General features: G+C 37.8%; 1 protein-coding gene across 2 annotated transcripts in view; it reads left to right on the forward strand.

Moving 5' to 3' along the window:
* The window catches only part of LOC145664205 (uncharacterized), a 46666-nt gene that overhangs the window by 23840 nt on the left and 2310 nt on the right, over positions 1-20516 (forward strand). The window contains exons 4-7 of one of the 2 annotated variants that reach the window (XM_081730661.1): positions 1236-1313; positions 5516-5719; positions 16582-16672; positions 17697-19911. In XM_081730661.1, coding sequence (XP_081586787.1) covers positions 1236-1313; positions 5516-5719; positions 16582-16672; positions 17697-17706 — 383 coding nt within the window. In that variant the 3' untranslated portion in view covers positions 17707-19911. Of the gene's footprint in view, positions 1-1235; positions 1314-5515; positions 5720-16581; positions 16673-17696; positions 19912-20516 lie in introns of those variants that run through there. The other variant, XM_081730653.1, reaches the window with a different exon arrangement.

Below are 20516 nucleotides of genomic sequence, written 5' to 3' on the forward strand. Positions count from 1 at the left end.
CAGTCAAATTCTGTCTATTCTCTCTTGATCCTCGTGCTGTGAACTTCATGAGAGTTACTCTCAACTCTGCTAATATGATGGTACTAATTCAATAGCATGGCGAAGCTTGCCTTGTATTACAGCTTTATTCAAAATGACAATAATTGAAAATACAGTGAAACCTCTACTAACGGACACCTCCCGTAACGGACATATTTTGTAATCCCCAAACACTGTAATAGGAAAAAACATATTATCAAATCTCTCTAAAGCGGACATGGACAGTCTTTTTTGTCTTTTATAGGTATTATTTACCTCCGTACTACGGACACTTTCTCTAGAAACAAGTTGTAAAGTACTGTAAAAGTACATCTTTAGTAATTCATACATGTGTCACCAAAGAAGTATTGTGACAACATTTTGCCTCCTCAACTGTCTGCTCAGTAACCCAGACGAAGCTTCTCTGTTTAACAACACTCTCATGTTTTTTGCCTGCATTCCACTTCCACCCAAGCTGTTTTTGACACAAAAGTAATTGGCAGTTGCCCGAATTTTGGGATGACATTATTCCACTGTCCCGCTGGAACCTCTAACCAAGCAGAAGAAATGTTCGTTATTTTTTGCCTGTGGGTACGCATATTGTCTCAAAAAAGACACTAATGGAGTGCAATTAACCCACAAATTAAAGCGACATACTGAAAACCTAGTAAGTAGTGATAAATGTAAAGTGCAAAGAACTATAACATCTTATTTGCATATTGTGCCTAGAACATAAAGTATTGGATGACGAAGGACAATGCAGGTTCAGTAACATTTTGGTAATATTCGTGAATACATGATTCATGCAAAAAATAATAATAATAATAATATTTCTAATTGCATATTACCTTATGTACCAATTTACGTAAGAAAATATTGAAACCTCTTTAAGGCGGACACCTCTCTATAGCGGACAATTTTTGATTCCCCACGGCTGTCCGCTTTAGAGAGGTTTCACTGTACTTCTGTAGTGATAGAAATTGATTTTGCTAAGCAGGTCATGGTGACTTACGTGATAGTGTTTGAAGGGTATAATTTCATTCAATTTTTCAAAGTAAAACAAGGAAATTATTCATACAAGGTAACAAAGTACTTTGATAATAAGCTTTCACCTTTAAATTACACTGACAATACAAGGGACTAGAGAAAAAACCTAGTAATTTTTAAGTATTGTAAGTCTTTTAGTAATATTAATGAAGTTATTGATTCTTTTCCAGCTCCGGAACCTGTGACAAATAGTACTAATGTTACTACTACCACCACAGCTCCACCTACAACTACATCACCACCGACAGGTAAGGCTTTATAAAACCAAACTGAGGTAAGGAACGTTGTTAGGGATCCACTTTGTACCTTTGCTGTCTCAGTAGTTTTTTTTTCAAGACTTATATAGATTAAGCCAACCACATCCTTCGGTGATATTTGTGAGTAGTAGTGCCTGAAAATCTTCCATACCTTTTACATTAGCAGATTGAACTTTCTTTGAGGTCAAATTACAAGCAAACCTTGCACGGTGATAGTATATTGTGATATATACCATATTTGTGCGAATATAGGCCGCACCTAAACTTTTGACAAGAGATTATAGAAAAAGTAATCTCGAATATGGGCCGCGGTAGTAAACTTACGTGGTACTTGGAACAGTATCTCTCTTCCTCCCTTTCTTTAACTCTCGCATAACTAAGGGAGACTCATGAAGGTGACTTTCTTTGTGACAGTTACTCTGAGCTGCATTCTGGGTCGTCTAGCGAGGCTGAAGAATCAGACGCTGGTGATGCTGAAATGGTGGGAACTGATTGTGCGAGATTAGGATGGGTGCAAACAAGCTGACAACATATCTTTGCCAGCTTTTTCAAGAACAGCTACTGTATATAAATATTCCGTATATATTATATATACTGTATTACAAAGATACGTATTCCTGTTAAGAAAAGTACTAAGTGTACACGTGTTTTTTGGCAGTGTAAGATGTTACCGGTACCCAATAATGGTGGCGATTTTTGCGAACAAGATATGTTTTTCTGCTATTTTCTTCCTAAGTCTTTGATGGTTTACAAACGTAACTGCAGTAACTTGTAATGGTATTAATTTCAACCCACAAGATACGTGTACATGTCATTTTGAAATTGACAATTTATGATCTTAGGTGGAGGAGGATTTCGATTATAGGCCGCACAATGATTTTTCAAGCCGAAATTTAGGGGGAAAAAAAAGTGCGACCTATATTCGCGCAAATATCGTATGCTTTTGAAGCAATATGACGTAAATTAGTCATATCCTTGAGGATTATTTGCTGGAATCACTCAGCTCGATTTTGCAACACGTGGAAACGTGCTCAAGGGAAAAGTGAAGCTCTTACTTCAAAACGAAAATCAAGATAAAGAAAGAAAAAAAAGGAAAAACCGTTGAAGATAAAATCTGTCAAAGAACCTGGGTTCTGAAGTATGGTATGCTACTAAATGGGATAAGAAATCGCTAAGACTACACCATGGAAGATTTTACAAACATATGAAACATCTGATCTATAGTTCATATAAAACAGTAAGAATGACTCACCCAGCAACGCATAAACTATACTACTGTAGCTAGAAACGTGAAATTTGTACAGAAAGCTCCTTTTGATACGAAAGAGCAAGAGAAAGTTTCTGAAATGTGTGTTCTAAGGAGTTTTTTCATTTCATTCGTTCATTCATTCTTTCTTTTTCAAGTAAGTGGGTGGAATTTGCATGTTCGTGATTTAAAATGATTGAACACGTGTTTCAGCGTGTTTGAAAATTCCGCTTTTAAAACTGTAAACAAGTCAGTTTCTACAGGAATCGAATTTCCGACTCTATGTTCTGAAGAAATAAAGAAAAAGAACAGTGTAATTTACTTAAGTTACGGGGTGTTAAATTCGATATTTTGAACTCTCTCATTACAATAAGGATATATATGAGTTCTGGTGTTTTCAATTCCACTCCTTAAGAGAAGGAAAGGAGGACAATATTCATTAAACAAAATTCCCGTGCGAAGAACTGGCAGTACTGCTGTATGGGGTATATCCTAGAAAACAAAAATTCCCTTATATTCCCCCTGCAGAAACTTTGATAGTGACTAGGCCAGTTTTGCGGATTCAAATTCCTCTTCGGATATCAATGTTAGTGCTTTTAATTTCACCATTCAGTTACCATTGTCCCCTTTAGCCTTAAAGGACAGAATCGTAAGAAGTAGGACTCAAAAATACAAATCGACACAAAAGTTGAATAAGATACACAAGTCTTTCAGGTTTGTGGTGACGAATTTTGCCCCTTACCAGGTTAAGAAATTTCACGATGTCAGCAGTTGTGCTGGACGTGGAAGCCCTGTCTGTTAGCTATCGCCTCATGTTTCAGTTTCTACTGAAGGACACTGCGTTGAAACAGTTTAAACAAGTTGGCTCCTTTCCTCTTGATAAACTTTCCAACGACCGTCGAGTGTGGGCGACTGTTGAAAGCACAACACTCATTTCAAAAGAAGAACCCACAAAAATCCATGAAGGATGCGTCACAGAATTAAACAGGAAATCTGAGAAAGGAATTGTATGAATCCCCCTTCTATTTCCGTGTACGTTACAGTTCACTTCGCTGTATGAGTGAACGCCATGTCCTAGTGAATGACAACACGAGATGTGTCGCTGCCATGTAGGAGTGGAATATCATGGCAGTATAGTGGCTCCAAAATGTTCATTTTGTCCACTCTGCTTACCATAAGTTAGTTATTGTAGTAACCACAAACAACCATAAAGCCTCGTGAAGATCTTCTGCACATTCACGTACCCAGTCAGAACGAACTCTGGAATCACGGGGACGATAGCAAGTGAGCCTTTTTTCTTCTTTTCTCACAATCCGACAGATATACCCGTGCCTCGTCCAGATTCATTATAAATTTCAAGCTGTTGTCAACAAGATGGCGTTCGGGGCCACGGTGGCTCAGTGGTGGAGTGCTTACCTCTGGATGTGGTGACCAACATTGTGTCCGTGGGTTTTCTCGAGATACACCCGTTTGCTCTCAATTCTCACTCCACCAACTCGTTCATCTTCTTTCACTTGCCAAAACATTGTCTCCCTTAGCCTAATGGGCACAATCGTGAGGTATTAAACTGAAAGATTGTTTCATTTCAAGATGGCGTTAGTATAAGTTTCGAATGTTCGTCTTAATCTCCAAGATATGTAAGGTACGAAGTATTTGAACTCAAGCCTTGCTTCTGTATCTTTGTCAGATATATCTTGCACATTTATGCGATTTACGGTCGCGGCGGAATTTTGCTGCCAGTACTATTGTTCTTTGAGACTGGGTTGTCAATGAACACTGCACCACATCGTGTTACTCCCAGGCCTCTGAAATCTATGATGCTCAATATTGTAGGACCCAGGAACAGAAGGTGTGCCCGTGCAGGTGCGACTCAATACAACGTTGATCTCTTACTTTGGTAAACGGAAACCTTGTATCATTCACAGTTACTTGGCTATAACTGTGTTAGAAAGGACCCTCCCTAAAGGCCGTAGTTTTTGGAACCATATGACTGTTCTTTCAGAAAGTCAGCGTACAACATTTTGGAGCTACCTGTAATAAATAGCAATCATTATTACCTGTATGACAATGAAAATACATGCAATAACTTCTTCGGCATGTTTACATATGCTGCTACCTAGCGGTCAATTCGGTACCATAAACCTGAAATAACCTGTACATGATTATCAGAACACTGAAGAGAATGTTCAAAAACGACTGGACGACGACTACAGTCGATCGACATACACAAAAGATGTAAGTACACTTACTGAAAAGCGTTTCTACATAGGAAAACGACGTAAAAGCGTACACCTGGTAGACCAAAGATTGAAATGAAAAATGCAGTAATGTTGATAGGGAAATAAAATAGGAAGTGGTCAAGAATGAAAAAGGTTCGTGGATAAACCTCGTACACAGACGGAACTGAAAAAGGTGTTTAAATTCTGATCTGAAGGGTGTTAAAATTCGATTTGACAACGTCAATGCGTTCAACCACTATGCTACCGAGTTCGATCCTTAAATATCCATACATTCTGTTGGAAAATGAATTAGTTGTACGCCCCATACGCTCTTTAGGGTAAAAGAGATAGGTGATTAATTCAAGAACGCACGGGAGGGATGTCAACCACAAACTCGCGTAGCCTGGAATCTAACCATAGACCCCTCGCACTAATAGTCAGCCTTCGACCATTGAGCCACTGTTCCCAAACTATGAAGGTAGCGTAGTGAATAACGCATCACTGTAGAAGCAGGATACCCGAGTTTCAGCCCAGTCCAACAGTATATTCATTTAACTCTTTGTGTATAATTGAATTTGCATCTATAGAAAAATTGGTGTGATATAAAATATGTTATTTTCTCTATATATCATATATCATACGTGTAAAACTTCCTTATTAAACTAGTTGCATGTGTGTGAGAGCATAATGGGTTATTAGGTTATGAATTAAATCTTATTTTCTTTCAGAGCCGCCTACGACTACTGCAGCTCCGGAAACGACAAAACCTCCTACGACCAATGCTCCAACTACTACGCAGGCACCAACTACTACTACTAAGACAACTATACCGACCACCACGGCTTCAACCACCACGTCAACAGCTAAGTCAACTGAGGCCCCAACAATGGAACCAGCTCATAACAGGAGGTTTGATGGTCCAAGTTTCATTGGTAAGTTCCAACATTACATTCCCAGTATGTGAGATTAGTAGATGCTACTATTTTGCAAATGATCGGGAAAATAACTCTTGTAAGTTGTTTCTGTCTTGTAGACATGTTTCTCCCAAATCTCTCTCTGTGTATATACAACGGTCGGTTAAGAAGTAATGCATTAAGAAGTACTCTGCAGCCCGGTAATGGTAAGCAGTAGTGAAATGAAATTTTGTAGGTAGAATCATATTTCCTTTACCATCTTAATTTTTAAGGAGTTTGGTTTGTCAATAACTCCTTTGTGCGTTTATTCTGTCGCCTGTCTGTCTGTCCGTCCGTCCGGAGACAAAATGTCAGGAGCATCCTTTGTGTGTTTACTCCATCTGTCTGTGGCCGTCCGGAGACACAAAATCTCAAGAACTTCTGTGTGTTTGTTCTTATCTGTCTGTCTGTCCGTCCGGAGACACAACTTCCTTGGTGTGTTTACTCTCTGTGTGTGTCTATCCCGAGACACACAATATGAAGAGCGTCCTTTGTATGTTTACTCTTATCTGTCTGTGTCCGTCTGGAAACACAAAATGGCAAGAGCTTCCTTTGTGTGTTTACTTCATCTGTCGGTGTTCCCGTCCGGAGACAGAATGTCAAGAGGTTTATTTTCGTGTTTACTCCATTTGTCTATGTATCCGTCCAGACACACAAAATATCAAGAACTTCCATTGTGCGTATACTCTTGTCTGTCTGTCTGTCCGTCCCGAAACACAAAATGTCAGGAGCATCCTTTGTGTGTTTACTCCATCTGTCTGTGTCCGCTCGGAGACACAAAATTTCAAGAACTTTTGCGTGTATTTATTCTTGTCTGTCTATGTGTCCGTCCGGAGACACAATGTTAAGAGCTTCCTTTGTGTGTTTACTCTTATCTGTCTGTGTGTCTCTTGATCCATTCATCAAGAAGATTGATTAATTTTGAACTCACCTTCAATTTAGGCCAGGATGTACAGGGTCACAAGTGAGAAATCGAATTCGGTGATGGAGATGATATTCGAAGCGGAAGTTGTAGAAATCAACTATTTCCGGTTTTATACGTTCATCACTACAGAAGAACAGCAAGAACAGCAATGGATAGTAAGAAGCAGCTTCCTGCAGCCCTAAACATCTTCATCCTTAATTCTATACTACAACAGGAAGTGATATAAACCCACTACAACTTACAATTAGAATATTGATCTACAGAGTAAAATTGATAAGATATAGCATCAAGCAGTTTTCTACAATCAATTAAGCGCCTCAAGAATATATTCAGTATTCACTCTGATCTCTCTACGAAAACCGGAAGAAGTAATAGATATTACCACCACTTCTGGTTTCAATATTTCAAAATATATCACGCCGTTGGTACACCGTCCGACAATTATGTAATGAGACTGATTGTACTGTGATCAAACGTATAAAGATAATGTAATAATATCTGTTTAGTATTCAAAGTACATCCCTCTTGCGTCAATACAGTGAGTGGCACTATCACGCAAGAAGTAGAACGACCTCTGCAATTCAGTTTGCGGTATGTTCCGAAATGCCATTGCCACAGCTGCTTGGATGGATGTCTTCAACATTGTCAAAAAGTCGTTCTTTTAATGGTAACTTCAGTTTAGAGAAAGAAAATAGACGCAGGGGGACATCTGGAGAATGGGGGGGTGTTCTGCAGCACACATACTTGTTTCTTCGCCAAATATTCTTGAACAAGTGCTGCTCGGTGAGCGGGTGCCTTATCATGGATAAGGAACCAGCTACCTGGGGCGGAGTATTCAGGTCGAATAAACCTATGTATTTACTTTGTGAGCTTCTGGTACAAATTCATGATGAATGATACCCTTACTGTCGTAGAAACACAGGAGCATTGTCGTCACTTTTGTCTTCTGAAGTCTAAGTTTCTCTGTATCCCCACGTCTCCATACACTCTCCGCATCAAATCAACAGTCTCTGTGGCACTTTTGTCCAGTTTAACATAGAATTTGATGTTCGTTCTCTGCTCTATGCTGCTAGCGTGACGAGGACCTTTGTGACTGCTGGTAATAGCGTCGTATTTCCCGTCATGTTTCGCGTGCGACAATGCGGTGTTGCCACATTGTAGAAGAGGGATTACTCTTTTGAAAGCATATATTGGTTTACGGATTACGTTCACTGTTTCGTCACAATAAAATCAGTCTTATTACTTAATTGTCGGGCGGTGTATGTTAAATATATTAAAAATCAGTTGTCATGGTAAAACTAAAGTTTTGAATGGGGAATGAAGGGTGAAAGGTGAAATGTATTGTTGAGAGAGACGGCGGTAGTGGTACTTCATTGTTGAGTCGTTCAAAAAAAAAAAAAAGAAACGAAACTTTATTTTTCATGTTGATAAACTGTAAGAAACAAAAACCCCTTCACGCGTTGTGCCCTGACACTGGTAGTTATTTCCTGTTGGTGAGGTATAAGCCACCATGGATGAACAACGTGACACCCTACTAGGCCAACGTCCAGTGATCGAATTTCTGTACAAATCCGGATATAACTCATCAATTCACAGTAAGTTGATGCTATTCAGGGTTGTCAAAAACCATGACTGTTTATATAAATTGTTTAAATAAAATAATTTCTTTCGTGTATTTATATTGCGTATGGACAGAAATAAGTTTGTTTCGCCTTGGTGATATTACGCAAGAACGGGGTTGTGCTGGAAGGGGTCACATAAGCTCAAAGAAGTCCGATCAGTAAATTTCTTAAATCGAAAATCTCCCGCCTTAGCCATCGAGAAAATCCCATTATTACTTTAAATGCAAAGCAATAACGGAAAAATCCTGTTGCTTTGTATGTAAAATTTTAAGGTCAATGTATCATAATCAATACGCTAAAACTGAGGTATTAAATTACAAATTTAGAATGTAGATATCCATTCAATAAAATTAAAACAAAGTCCAATCCAAGCTAATGTTGGAAGCTACGTAGGCAGTCTATAAATTTTACCAATTTCTGTCAATATATTTAAGCAACCTTGGCTTCTTTATAAAACAACAGGCATTCAGGCAAGCAGCAGTTCCGTTTCGTGAGCTTAGGTTTAACATCCGTATGTAATACCGAGGTTATCAAGGAGAAAGCGTTTGCTTAAAGTGACATCCGAACCGCTACTTGGTTTTCATTTTAAAGAAGGATTGTGGTTCTACCGAAAATTGAACATGGAACGTCTAGATTAAAAGGTGAAAAGGATAATAAAACTAATGCAGATGGTTTGGTATATGGAAACGTCAACTTGAAGTTCACACGATTTAAAGCATTTTTCGTTCTTTTTTTATTTTGGTTTAAACCAGTTTATTATTATTATTATTATTATTATTATTATTATTATTATTATTATTATTATTATTATTATTATAAATAAATCAGTTGGTTTAAACCAGCCAACCCTGTTGCTGTTCTATGGAAACACTATAAGTGTAAGTAATGTGTGTCAGTGACTTCAGAGGGTGATTGCAGCATCGAGGACCAGCCACGGTCATGTAAACAGTTAGCCATCACAACCGATGGAAACGTTAACTATTGAAGATCTCGTCCAAACAGACTGATTCATCACCACGAGGCAGAATATAGAGCACACAGGTATGGGGAAAGGATCTGTGTTAACACTAATCCAATGATTGGGATACAGGAAAATTCGTGCTTCCTGTGTTTCACGGCTCTTAACAAAGGACATGATATAAATCAGGAAGAACGTGTCTGACGATCTTCTGCAAAGTTCAGCTGGGAATTGTCTAGAATACTTTCATGGAGTCATCGCGTCTGATGAAACCTCAGTTTCATTTCGAGAAGACAGCGGTTTTTGCGAATGTGAAAACGTAGCGTAAGACCAAGCTCGAGAATATTAAGCGTGAAATGCTGTAGCATTTGCTACTTTACACGATAGGATATCGATGATACGATTTTTGCTACGATAAATGGTTCCGTCTAAAACTAGCCTTAGACGGCTATGGTGATGGTATAGACAGGTTAAAAAGAATAAATTTTCCTTCTAAATGTAATCGTAAATAGTGTTAGCGTCGTCACGGATCAAGGAAATCAATACCAGAATTTCATTGTGAACCCCTAATCATTTTTCGATATCATAAACTCAAAAGGTACGTACCTTGCTCTTCTGTATCTTACTACAGTTATGTTCAAACAAACATATTTAAACGTAGAATTTTCGCTGACAGGGGAGAGCATTGTCAAGACACGTAAGAAAATGTTATAGTGGGGATGGGATTATCGGGACTAATTACATAGGAAGTAATAAAAGAAGAAAATGAAAATATGTACAGTATTGAACAAAAAACTTATTTACTGCACAGTATAAATATTTTAAATCTGTATTATATTGTGTAGTGTGTAGCGTCAAGGTTTTTGTTTAGATGTTAGAGTAGTTTAATTCCTTCCTATGCACCCATGCACTCTATCCGTAGTAAATGATGCATGTTTTCGACGCGATTTTTTTTCCGCTATAAAGTGCTTCGACGGCTGCTTGGATGGGATTGTGTTTGTTGGTATAGTCTGCACTATATACTAATCGAGTTGGCAGTCAGTTTTACACAATTCCCTTTACGTTTCTTGGTGACAACTGTTCTCAGTGCACAGCGATCTCTTTGCATCACCTTCTCACTTTTGGCGAAAAATAGCTCACCTACGACAATTATAAACAACCAGGATAGTAATTGGATCTTGATCAAAGTCCAGGGCGCTTTCCAAAATCCCAAGGGGTGATCAGAAAATAAGGTTACAGCCTGCAATGAAATGTGTATTATAAAGGTAACCAAGAAAGTTGTGTCGCTTTTTGTCTAGGTGTGTGTTCAGTTGGCCCTCACACCGTGAGTTGAATGCAAATGGAGATAAGGCGAAGGTCAGTTGTTGGTGTGGACATATCCAACATACTACCTGGTCCTGGCAGTTCAGTTACACAGTGAACTTTCGTAAGGACAGTCAACATGGGACCTCCACAGAGCGTCATAAGGGCGTGTATGCTATACGAGATCAAACTGGGGTCAAACGACGCTGCAGCGGGGCGGAAGACATGTCAGGCCTGTGGTGAGGGTATTTGACTATGCGGATAGTGCAGCGGTGGTTTAACAAGTTTATGGACGGTGACGAAACACTCGAAGACGCACCACGTGCCGGAAGACCAGCACATGTCCAAAATAAAGATCTTCAGGTAGCAATCGAGGTGAACAGTGGTCAGACATGTGAGGAACTGGGACTACAATTCAGTGTGAGTGGAGAAACCATTCGGCAGCACCTCCATCAACTTGGGAAGCACTACAAGTTGGATTGATGGGTCCCACATGATTTGACTCCGAGCCAGAAGGCAACGCGAGCAGATACCTGTTTTCTGTCTTGTCTGAGGAAGGCGACATATCTGGACAGGCTGCTGACACGTGATGAGAAATGGCTCCTGTACGAAGCTGCACGGCGCCGTCGTCATTGGTTAGCATCCCTTGAACCGGTTCCAAAACAGTCGAAACCAGCACTGCACCAGAAGGTCCTCCTGTGTTTTTGGTAGACTTTCGGCATCGTGAACTGCTGCCAGCTGGTCAGAGCATCAATGCAACTGTGTACTCTCAGCAGTTAATCCGCGTTCAAGAAACACTCAAAACTCTGGAGCCATCATATCTGAATCGCAAATGGGTCCTCCTGTTACAGGATAACGCTAAGACCCACGTGGCTAGGATGAGGCGGGACACCATTCTACGCCTTGGATGGAAAAGACTATTGCGTCCGCCATACTCCCCGGACATTGCACCGTCCAATTATCAGCTGTTCCATTCCTTGGACAAGCACCTTAGAGGACGCCAGTTCAAATCCCTAATAGAGGTGCAAAAATGCACTTGATACCTTCTTCGCTTTACGGTCCACCAAGTTCTACCACGATGGAATCCATAATCTTCCAGAACGTTGGCAGAAGGTCGTCGATGCTGATGAGGACTGTTTTTGGTCTTCCAGGTACGTCTTAGGTGACATATCGATGTTCGAAGGTGGTGGATGAAAAAACGACGGAACTTCCTTGGTTACCTTTATATTTCATATAGCCTATATGGCCAACAGATAGTACATACGTTAGGTTCTTTTTCGATATAGTCTCCAAATCGGCTGTGGCACTTACTGCATCGTGGAATGAGTTTGAAGATTACCTCCTGGTGAAAATCCTGTCCTTGCATGTTCAGCAACGTTGTCACAATGTTTCACCTCGTCTGAAACGAAGCGACGGCCTCTAGGTGCTCCTTCAAGTGCAGGAACAGATTAAAAATTGCTTGGAGCGAGGTCCGGGCTGTAAGGAGAATGGTCGATACTGGGTCAGCGACTGCGCTTCTCGTCGGTGACGTGTTCTCTACCAGCCGCAAACTTTCGACACCATTCTGTGACATGCTGACGAAATATTACTGTCTCTCCGTAAATCTCTACCAGCTGCCTGTGAATGCCAGCCGCGTGACAAGCCGCAGTTTGTGTTTATCTACGACTGGGCCGTGGGCGGCGGATGGCTGAAACTCTGCACAATTGCCAGCTGCATGTATTAAAATTACCGCACACTCCTCATTCCTCTATAGGAGAGAAATCTCCGAGAAATATCGGCCTTGTGACCTTACTTTCTGATCCTCCTTCATATTTCTGTCATGGCGAAACCACCACTCTAAATTGTTACAGTGCAGAGCGCTCCATGAAATGCACCGCAGTGTTGCTCGCCAGCACCCAGAAGTGTTCAAAACACGGTGTCCTCGTGTTACACGACAGTGGTCGCACAAATATTACTCTCAGGACGTTGCAGACTCTCTCTGAGTTGCAGCTTGAAATAACTCTTCCTTATCCAACTTATTCTCCTGACATCTCTCCCACCGATCGACTAAAGCAGAACAACAGGCGACGGTGCGACAATATCGCAGACAGAAAATACGTGCTGCAGAAAGATTGGCTATTCTCTAGACGAAAATTACTGCCTTCGAAAGATTGTCTACTCTGTAAATAAAAATTACGGTTGCAGAAAGATTTTCTTCCCTGTAAATAAAACACGATTCAGAACAATTCAGCGTTTGATAGCCACGATATACCAATAAACTTGAGAGGTGCCAAATTGGAAAAGTAAGCGATACATACAGTTGCCAGTGCTACAGTGCATGCAGTCGAGTCGAGACCCGAGCAGAAAACTGTCCGCTAGCGGGATGCTTGCTGAGTCATTGTGCATTGCTTGGTAGCGCAGCCGTCATGGTTATAATGTAATTTATGATACTTATAAAATGGCTACCTAGACTGAAAGCTGGTGTTCTTATGACTAACCACCGTGCAGCCAGTAATTTTTCGTTTGAAAAGATTGGCACAACTGATATGTTGGCTTACATGATAAATGGACTAGCTGCTGGCTACAAGAGAAACTAATTTTTTGAAAATTGCTTTACGTTCAGAAATATAGTAGTCAGTACCACAATCATTTCAAGCCTATTTCTGGAGACAAGTTAATGTCTAAAGAGGTGACATTCAAAGTTGTAAGAACGGGGGCGCGGTGGCTCAGTGGTAGAGCGTTCACCTCCGGTGCTTGGGGTCCCTGGTTCGATCCCAGCTCGCGCCGTGTCGACTTTGTGGTGGACAAACACCGTGCTCGTAGGTTTTCTCGGGATTCTCCCGTTTCCTCCCACTTTCTTCATTCCACCATTTCACTCATCTCTCATCATCATCGTCTCCTTCAGCCTAACGGGCATAACCATGGGACGTAAAACTTAAAGATTTCATTTCATTTTCAAACTGATAAATATGTTTTAAAGGTAACACAGTTGTAACCACTATCTCAAACGTAGCCTTCGTTAATCAGTTAAATTAATATTTTTAGATTGAAAGGGATTACTGTGACACATTAAACCGATTTCATTCTGTTTCTATTATTGATATATCTTCAACTGAAAAACTACATTCTGAGCTAGAAGTCGATCTTGTTTTCAAAATTTAAGAAAAAAAAAAAAAACCTTCATGGATCACTATCAGTTTTAACCAGGGTTGTCAGAGGTTACGTATCGAGTTCGTTGAAGAAAATGGTATTCAAACCGGCAAACCGAAATAAACAATTTTGGTTTTAACGCTGATCACTATAAAGAAGAAATGAAAATAGTAGCAAGAAGTTGTTTTCCTGTAATCAGTTAAGCGTCCCAAGGATACATTTCATCTATCATCCGTCATTCTCTACTAAAACCGGAAGTGATAGAAATCCAGTTTAACTTCCGGTTTCAGTATTAATCTACATAAAATAAAAGGGATAAGAAAAGGAAATAAAATCTTTCAGTTTAACGTCCCACGATTATGCCCTTAAGGTTAAGATACATGGTTTCTCGAGTTGATTAAACGAGAAAAACTCACACGGATCTAAATCCGACGAATTCAGTGGCTGCGGAATGGTATTCCTTAACGTTTCTAGTGAGAAACTCGCAAATAATTGAGAGACGCTGCGTTGTCTGGTGCAAAATCCACGAGTTGTTTGTTCAGAGATCTTTTGTTTTTAAGCGAATTGCTTCACACAAACGTTTCATAACACTCAAACAATACTACTACTTGGCTCACTGACTTTCTGGCAGAAATTCATGATGTGCAGCACCGTTGTAATCCATGAAAACCGTGACCATCACCTTTTTCAACTGAAAACTGCGTGGTTTTCTCGGTCTTGGCTCGTTTGGTGCTCGTCATTCGTAATCCGCAGTATTTTAAAACGTCATCGCCGAAACACTTTTCCAACATTTCCAAGGTCTTTGAAACATTGAATCCGTTTTTAACGCACACACTCGTTATTGCAAAAATCGAAACATGCACCCAAACAAATTGTCTCAACACTGTGTTACTTTCACAAATGCCAAACTAGGATGTTCAGATTGGGAGAGAATATCGCTGACAAGTGGCAACCCACCAAAAAAAAAAAAAAAAAAAAGTCACATCAGGTGACTGAGAGCGCCACACGGTTGTGATTCCGGGAACTGTTTTGATCAAGGTAGTATGCTATTGAAGGTAGCACTTTTTAAAAACGTGATTCCTTATGAAAAAGAGAAATCATAATTGCAACAGTGAAATGCATCGAACTTCCCGTTATTTAAACAAACGATCAAATTTGTTACTTCCAGTAGTATTTTGATCTTGTTTGATTGGTCACGTGATCTCTTTTCTTTAAAATATGAATTTCTAGACTGTAAATAGTGGATATGGTTTTACGCCTCCTGAGGTAGAGCCCCATTCTTTAAGTATCCATTGGTATAAAGGATCTTTCCTAGTAAGATAGTGAAATCGGCCCTTGATCCAAATTGGATTGCTATTGACCCAAAAGGTTACCCTTGACCTAAAACTACCTCAAAAATTTCTTTAACCCCCTTCCCCCTCCTCTTGCCGAATTATCGCATCATACATGCTCAAAATTGAATATTTTTTTTTAATTTTGGTGGGGGTGGTCCAAAAATTTTGAAAGTTTCACAGATTGTAGATGATGCAAATGTGCAATTTTTTTCAAAACTATCGATGCGTATTTTCTTTATTTTTTTTGCGTGTTGAAAATTTCAAAAAAATGTAGAATTTTTTTTTTTGGGGGGGGACGTTCGTCATTTCTTGGTTAAAAAATTTGTTATACCCTTAGGTACAACATCGTTTTTTTTTCCGGGTCCTGAAAGTGATGGCAACATTGTCAAAAAGAAAGAAAAAAAACCGAAAACAAATGTGTTTTTCACACAGTTTTTCCACATTTTAGGGCCCTCGAGGTGAGAGCCCCCTTCAAACAACCCTTTGCCAAAGTTCACAATTTTCCTTTCTCTTGCGTCCCTTCTGCTTTTGTCGTTCTTGAGATACTTCGATTGTGTGCATTTCGGACTAGAAACACCAAATATATCTCCGTTACAGTGCTTCAACTTCAAGCGACTCTTGCAAAGTTGCACATACCTTGCGTCGGTTCCTCGTATCTATCAGTGCTTGCTTCAGTGGCCGCACACAGTGGCGCTCTCTACCGCGAGTTGTGTGTAACTTCGTTGTGCAAGAATCGGTTGAAGTGGAAGCACTGTTGCGGAGATATATTTGGGTTTTCTGTTTCGAAATGGACACAATCGAAGCAGCCAAAAAACGACAGAAGCGAAAGGGACGCAAGAGATAGGAAAATTGTGAACTTGGGCAAAGGATTGTTTGAAGGGGGCTCTCACCTTGAGGGTCCTAAAATGGTGGAAAAACTGTGCGTAAAACACGTTTGTTTTCAGTTTTTTCTTTCTTTTTGACAATGTTGCCATCACTTTCAGGCCCCGAAAAAAAAAAAAAAAAAAGATATTGTACCTAAGGGTATAACAATTTTTTTAACCAAAAAATCAGGAACATGTCCCCCCAAAAAAATTTCTACAATTTTTTGAAATTTTCAACACGCAAAAAAATAAAGAAAATATGCATCGATAGTTTTGAAAAAAAATTGCACATTTGCGTCTAGATAGTATCTACAATCTGTGAAACTTTCAAAGTTTTTGGACCACCCCCACCAAAATTAAAAAATATTCAATTTTGAGCATGTATAATACGATAATTCGGCAAGGGTAGGGGGTAGGGGGTCAACATTTTTTGAGGTAATTTTATGTCAAGGGTAACCTTTTTGGCTAATAGCGACTCAATTTGGATCAAGGGCCGATTTCACTATCTTACCAGGAAAGACCTTTTAATTTACATTTTATCAGGGTTTTGTGAAGCAAAAAGATAATATTATGATATTTACTTCACCCTATACAGAATGCTATTTACATGTTCTTACTTGTTAATGATCGTTAGTTGACGGGGAAGATAATTTAAATGGGGCCATATTGTTATTTACCTCTTTTAAGTCACTATTTTATTTCTTGCAGGTGGAATTGTCCTGTGTCTTGGAGTTATGGCGATCAGTTTCGTAGCTTGGAAATTCTACAAAGCTCGAACTGAGAGGAATTATCATACATTGTAAGTAACTAGTCTTGATCTTGGCAACAGAGAAGATTTTATTTATAATGGAAAACACGTTGGAGTTTTCACATTGTTACCTGTATGAAATGAAAGAAATCCTAGACTTTTGTTTTCCTAATCACATATTTGCTTGAAAAACAGTTCTGTTAAGAAAAAAAAACAAAGATTCCCAATTAGTATATATTTCTTTCTTTTTGACATAAAAGACAATGTATTGTGGCAAAGACAGTTGTTTGAATTCAAAAATCTTAGAAAAATGATTTTTTTTTCTCGTTTAACACTGTCTAGGATATTAAACTCGGTTTGTCATTAATGTGATCATATGTATCAAATTTACCTCATTGAGGAAGGTTGTGATAAGCTTTGTATATTAAAAATGTTAAAACTGATAGCTTGACTATATACATACATATATGATTTGTTTCACAATGCTCATACACATTCAATATTAGAAACTCACTTGTTTTGGGTATATAAAAGAAAGGAAACAGTGTTGGCCATTTTTTAATTAAAAAATATGCTATTATATAAAAGCAATTGACCGTTAAAATTTGATTCACGGTCCACGTAATTGAAAACTTTTCAGTACACGATATGGCCACAAAATTAGCAATATCAAGTGGAGATTGTGATGTAGGGTTACTAGTTTATATGAATATGTATATATATATAAGATATAGAGAGTGAAATTAGTAACGTTATTTTCACAGTTCACTGTTTATAGTTATTACTAAAAAGTCTTTTAAGAAAGAACTTCTGTTTTTTTTTAAACTAAGTATAAAACAGAGGGCAGTATAAGAATCAAAGGCGTAACATACCAGAAAGTGCGTAAATGTAGTGTTAAGTTACTTAAGAAAGTAGTGAAATATGTATTCTGTGAGTGTTTAAAGACTAGCTTTTAAAAAATAAAAAAAATAAAAACGAAACTTCTGTTTAGGAAAGTGCTTTCATTTTTCTTTGTTTTCGAAAGACTTGTTTTTTTAAAGAAAAGATACATAAGTTTGGTTTTCGTTTATGATAGTGTCATCTGATTCAAACTTCTGCCCGGGTGGAATTTTGATGTACAGTATTTGGTGCCATTGCTCACGGTGTGCATCTGCCGCAGGTAATGTGTAGATATTATTATGGATTCCTTCTTCTTTAGTTCGTACATACTCTGGAAACTAATGTTTGCAAATGGAAACTGTCCGCTTGAAACTATATTTTAGGAATAGAAACATAATGATAAAATGGATAATACAACGAAAGTCTAAACTAGAAAGAATTTAATTGTATTTTCCAATTCAAACTTTTGATTTTTCATTATCTAAACAAAGAAATTGGTTTGTTGTTAGAAACATAGACAGCAGGAGTTTGTTTTTTTGTCGCTCAGAACAGATATTGTGTTGTTTAACAGTATTTCCTTAACAACTACAGATAATACATGTTATATAATACACATAACACTTAAAACTTTTTTTTTCTTTTGTTTGTTTAGTTTTGCTTTAAAGCTTTCAAAGTCGTGATACTTTTTATTCTGAATGTTTTAGTTGGCATAAGATAAAACCATTCGTCCTGTAAAGTATATAAATATATATATATATATATATATTATGAGAGTATTTATTTTTCGAAGGATTGATGTATTGTTTGTATACTAAAACCAAGACTATTTGTGAATGGGCGTTTATTATAGCGTCTTTTGCGTTAAGACCTTTATTTATTTTTGTTCTTTCCTCGCCATTTTCTTCTCGTGTTTTTGTGTGTGTATATGTAGATATAATTCTCAAGAAGTTGAAGCTCATTGTAAAGTTATACGATTTTTTTTTTATTATTTTGACGGTGCATTATTAAAGACTTAGTTTGCCATGACAAAACATATATATACATGAGATTTGCCTTTGTATAGTTTCATTGCACTTTAATTTTTTTTTTTTAATTGTCTTCGCCAAAAGAGCTTTTTTTAAGTTATCAGTTTCTTTCTTCCTTCGAATGAAGATCATGGTGAAGTGCTCTTAATTAAAAATTATTTTAATTGGTGTCCATTGAAAGTAAGTCTGAGTTATGGGGACAAAAATAGAGAAAGAAATAACCAGAAAAATAACTTGGATATTTTTTTCTGTAAGAAAGGAAGAGCTGATTATAAGTACGCGCGCACTGTTAATACTTGTAAATTAGTTGGCAAATGATTTGAAAACCAAAAACTGAATGTGGCTGTGTGCGGAATCTCGTTTTGAAGCTGTTAATAAAATTTAAAAAAAGAAGCAGAGGTAAGCGTTTACAAATAATAGCACCTATTCTCGTCATTAAGTTCTATTGTATATAGAGAAGAGTTTATGAAATCTCCTGTCCACGTCGAATTTTCTATGTGATGATAATAATAATAATATTAAAACGATATTATGTGAATCTCTCATTGACGAGTGATATTTAATAGTAACCAAAGAAACACACTCATTTTTTTTAGAAAAAAATGAAAGGGGAAGGTTTGCACTCATCATGTGGGTATATTGTAATAAAAAGTTGTGAAAATAAAGAACTTCGGGGTTTGGACAATTTTGTCACTTTCACGTAACCTGTAGGCAAAATCATATAGATCTGTTACAAAACGATTTAGAATATCTAGTTATTATATTATTATTATTATAATGGTGCAAAAAAAAAAAAAACAATATTAAGTGTTTTTTGGTACTCAAAATGAAATAAAAACTTGGGTTTTCATTTTCCTCACTCTTGTGTCAATTGTGTGGTTGGTTTGGGTACACATTTATAACAGCACATATATATCAAGAACTCATGTTTATAAAAAAGTAAGAACTGTGTTTTTATGTTGTAAAATATACTTTGTGTTCTAAGAAAAACAAAAGTTATTTTTGTCATTGATTTGTATTTTGTAAAACTGGTTGACTTTTTTTTTTCCTTGTGTTGTGCACTTGTAATGTCACTGTCAGATTTTCCTTAACTGTTTCATAACAAATAAAAGTAAGAAAACATGTTACAACTTAAAAGAATCCATCCAATATTCGATAATTATAGTTTCAAATGTATTTTGAATTATCTGTGTGTTATTACATTCCAAAAATTAAAAAAAGTTTTAAAAAAAATCCTTTGTAAAATAACACTTTAATGTTGTGTTTTTGGTTAAATAAAGTATAGTTGGTACAGTGAATTATTTTCCCTTTTTGTAATCTTTCACTGCGTACAGTCATAGTGCAGTGACTTTGTTTAATGAGAAATAAAGTTTTTTTTCTGTGTAAGGAGTTTTTAATGATATTTTAACTTTTTTTTGTTGTTAAAAAACTTTCTAAATTGCTGCATGATTTGAGAGAATTCGTATTAAATATACTAACTAAAGTTGTGCTACCAAAAGCACTCATGTTACAAGAGGAAGTCAAAAATTATCCGCAATGTAGCTGTAACTCCTCTTACATTGTTCATACTCGTTTATTTTTATTGTTATGCTGTTCTGGTCGTGCTATGAAAGTTTGATCCTAATTCCTCCATTTGTCTTCCTTTTGTTTTATTATGCTGTTCTGGTCACGCTATGAAAGTTTGATCCTAATTCCTCCATTTGTCTTCCTTTCGTTGCAGATAGATCATGGTCGTTCCATTAGAAGTTGGCATCAAAGAGGAACAACCAGCAGTAATCCAGTTTTTGTGATCGGAAGGTGTATCAGGATTGAAACATCGTTATCATCATTTGTGGCTGTAGATGGTTGTCCGGCTCTTTCCTCGTGCGTAACACTTGTACGACCATTTTTTAATTTTTCAATCCATTCATAGACACTCCGTTGCGGCAAGACACAATGTTCCAGTATTGTGCAGAAAGTTTTTGATGGATTGCGGTCCCTGATATACCTTC

Source organism: Thermobia domestica, chromosome 1 (genome assembly GCF_964235325.1).
Source record: "Thermobia domestica chromosome 1, izTheDome1.hap1.1, whole genome shotgun sequence".
Taxonomy (NCBI): domain Eukaryota; kingdom Metazoa; phylum Arthropoda; class Insecta; order Zygentoma; family Lepismatidae; genus Thermobia; species Thermobia domestica.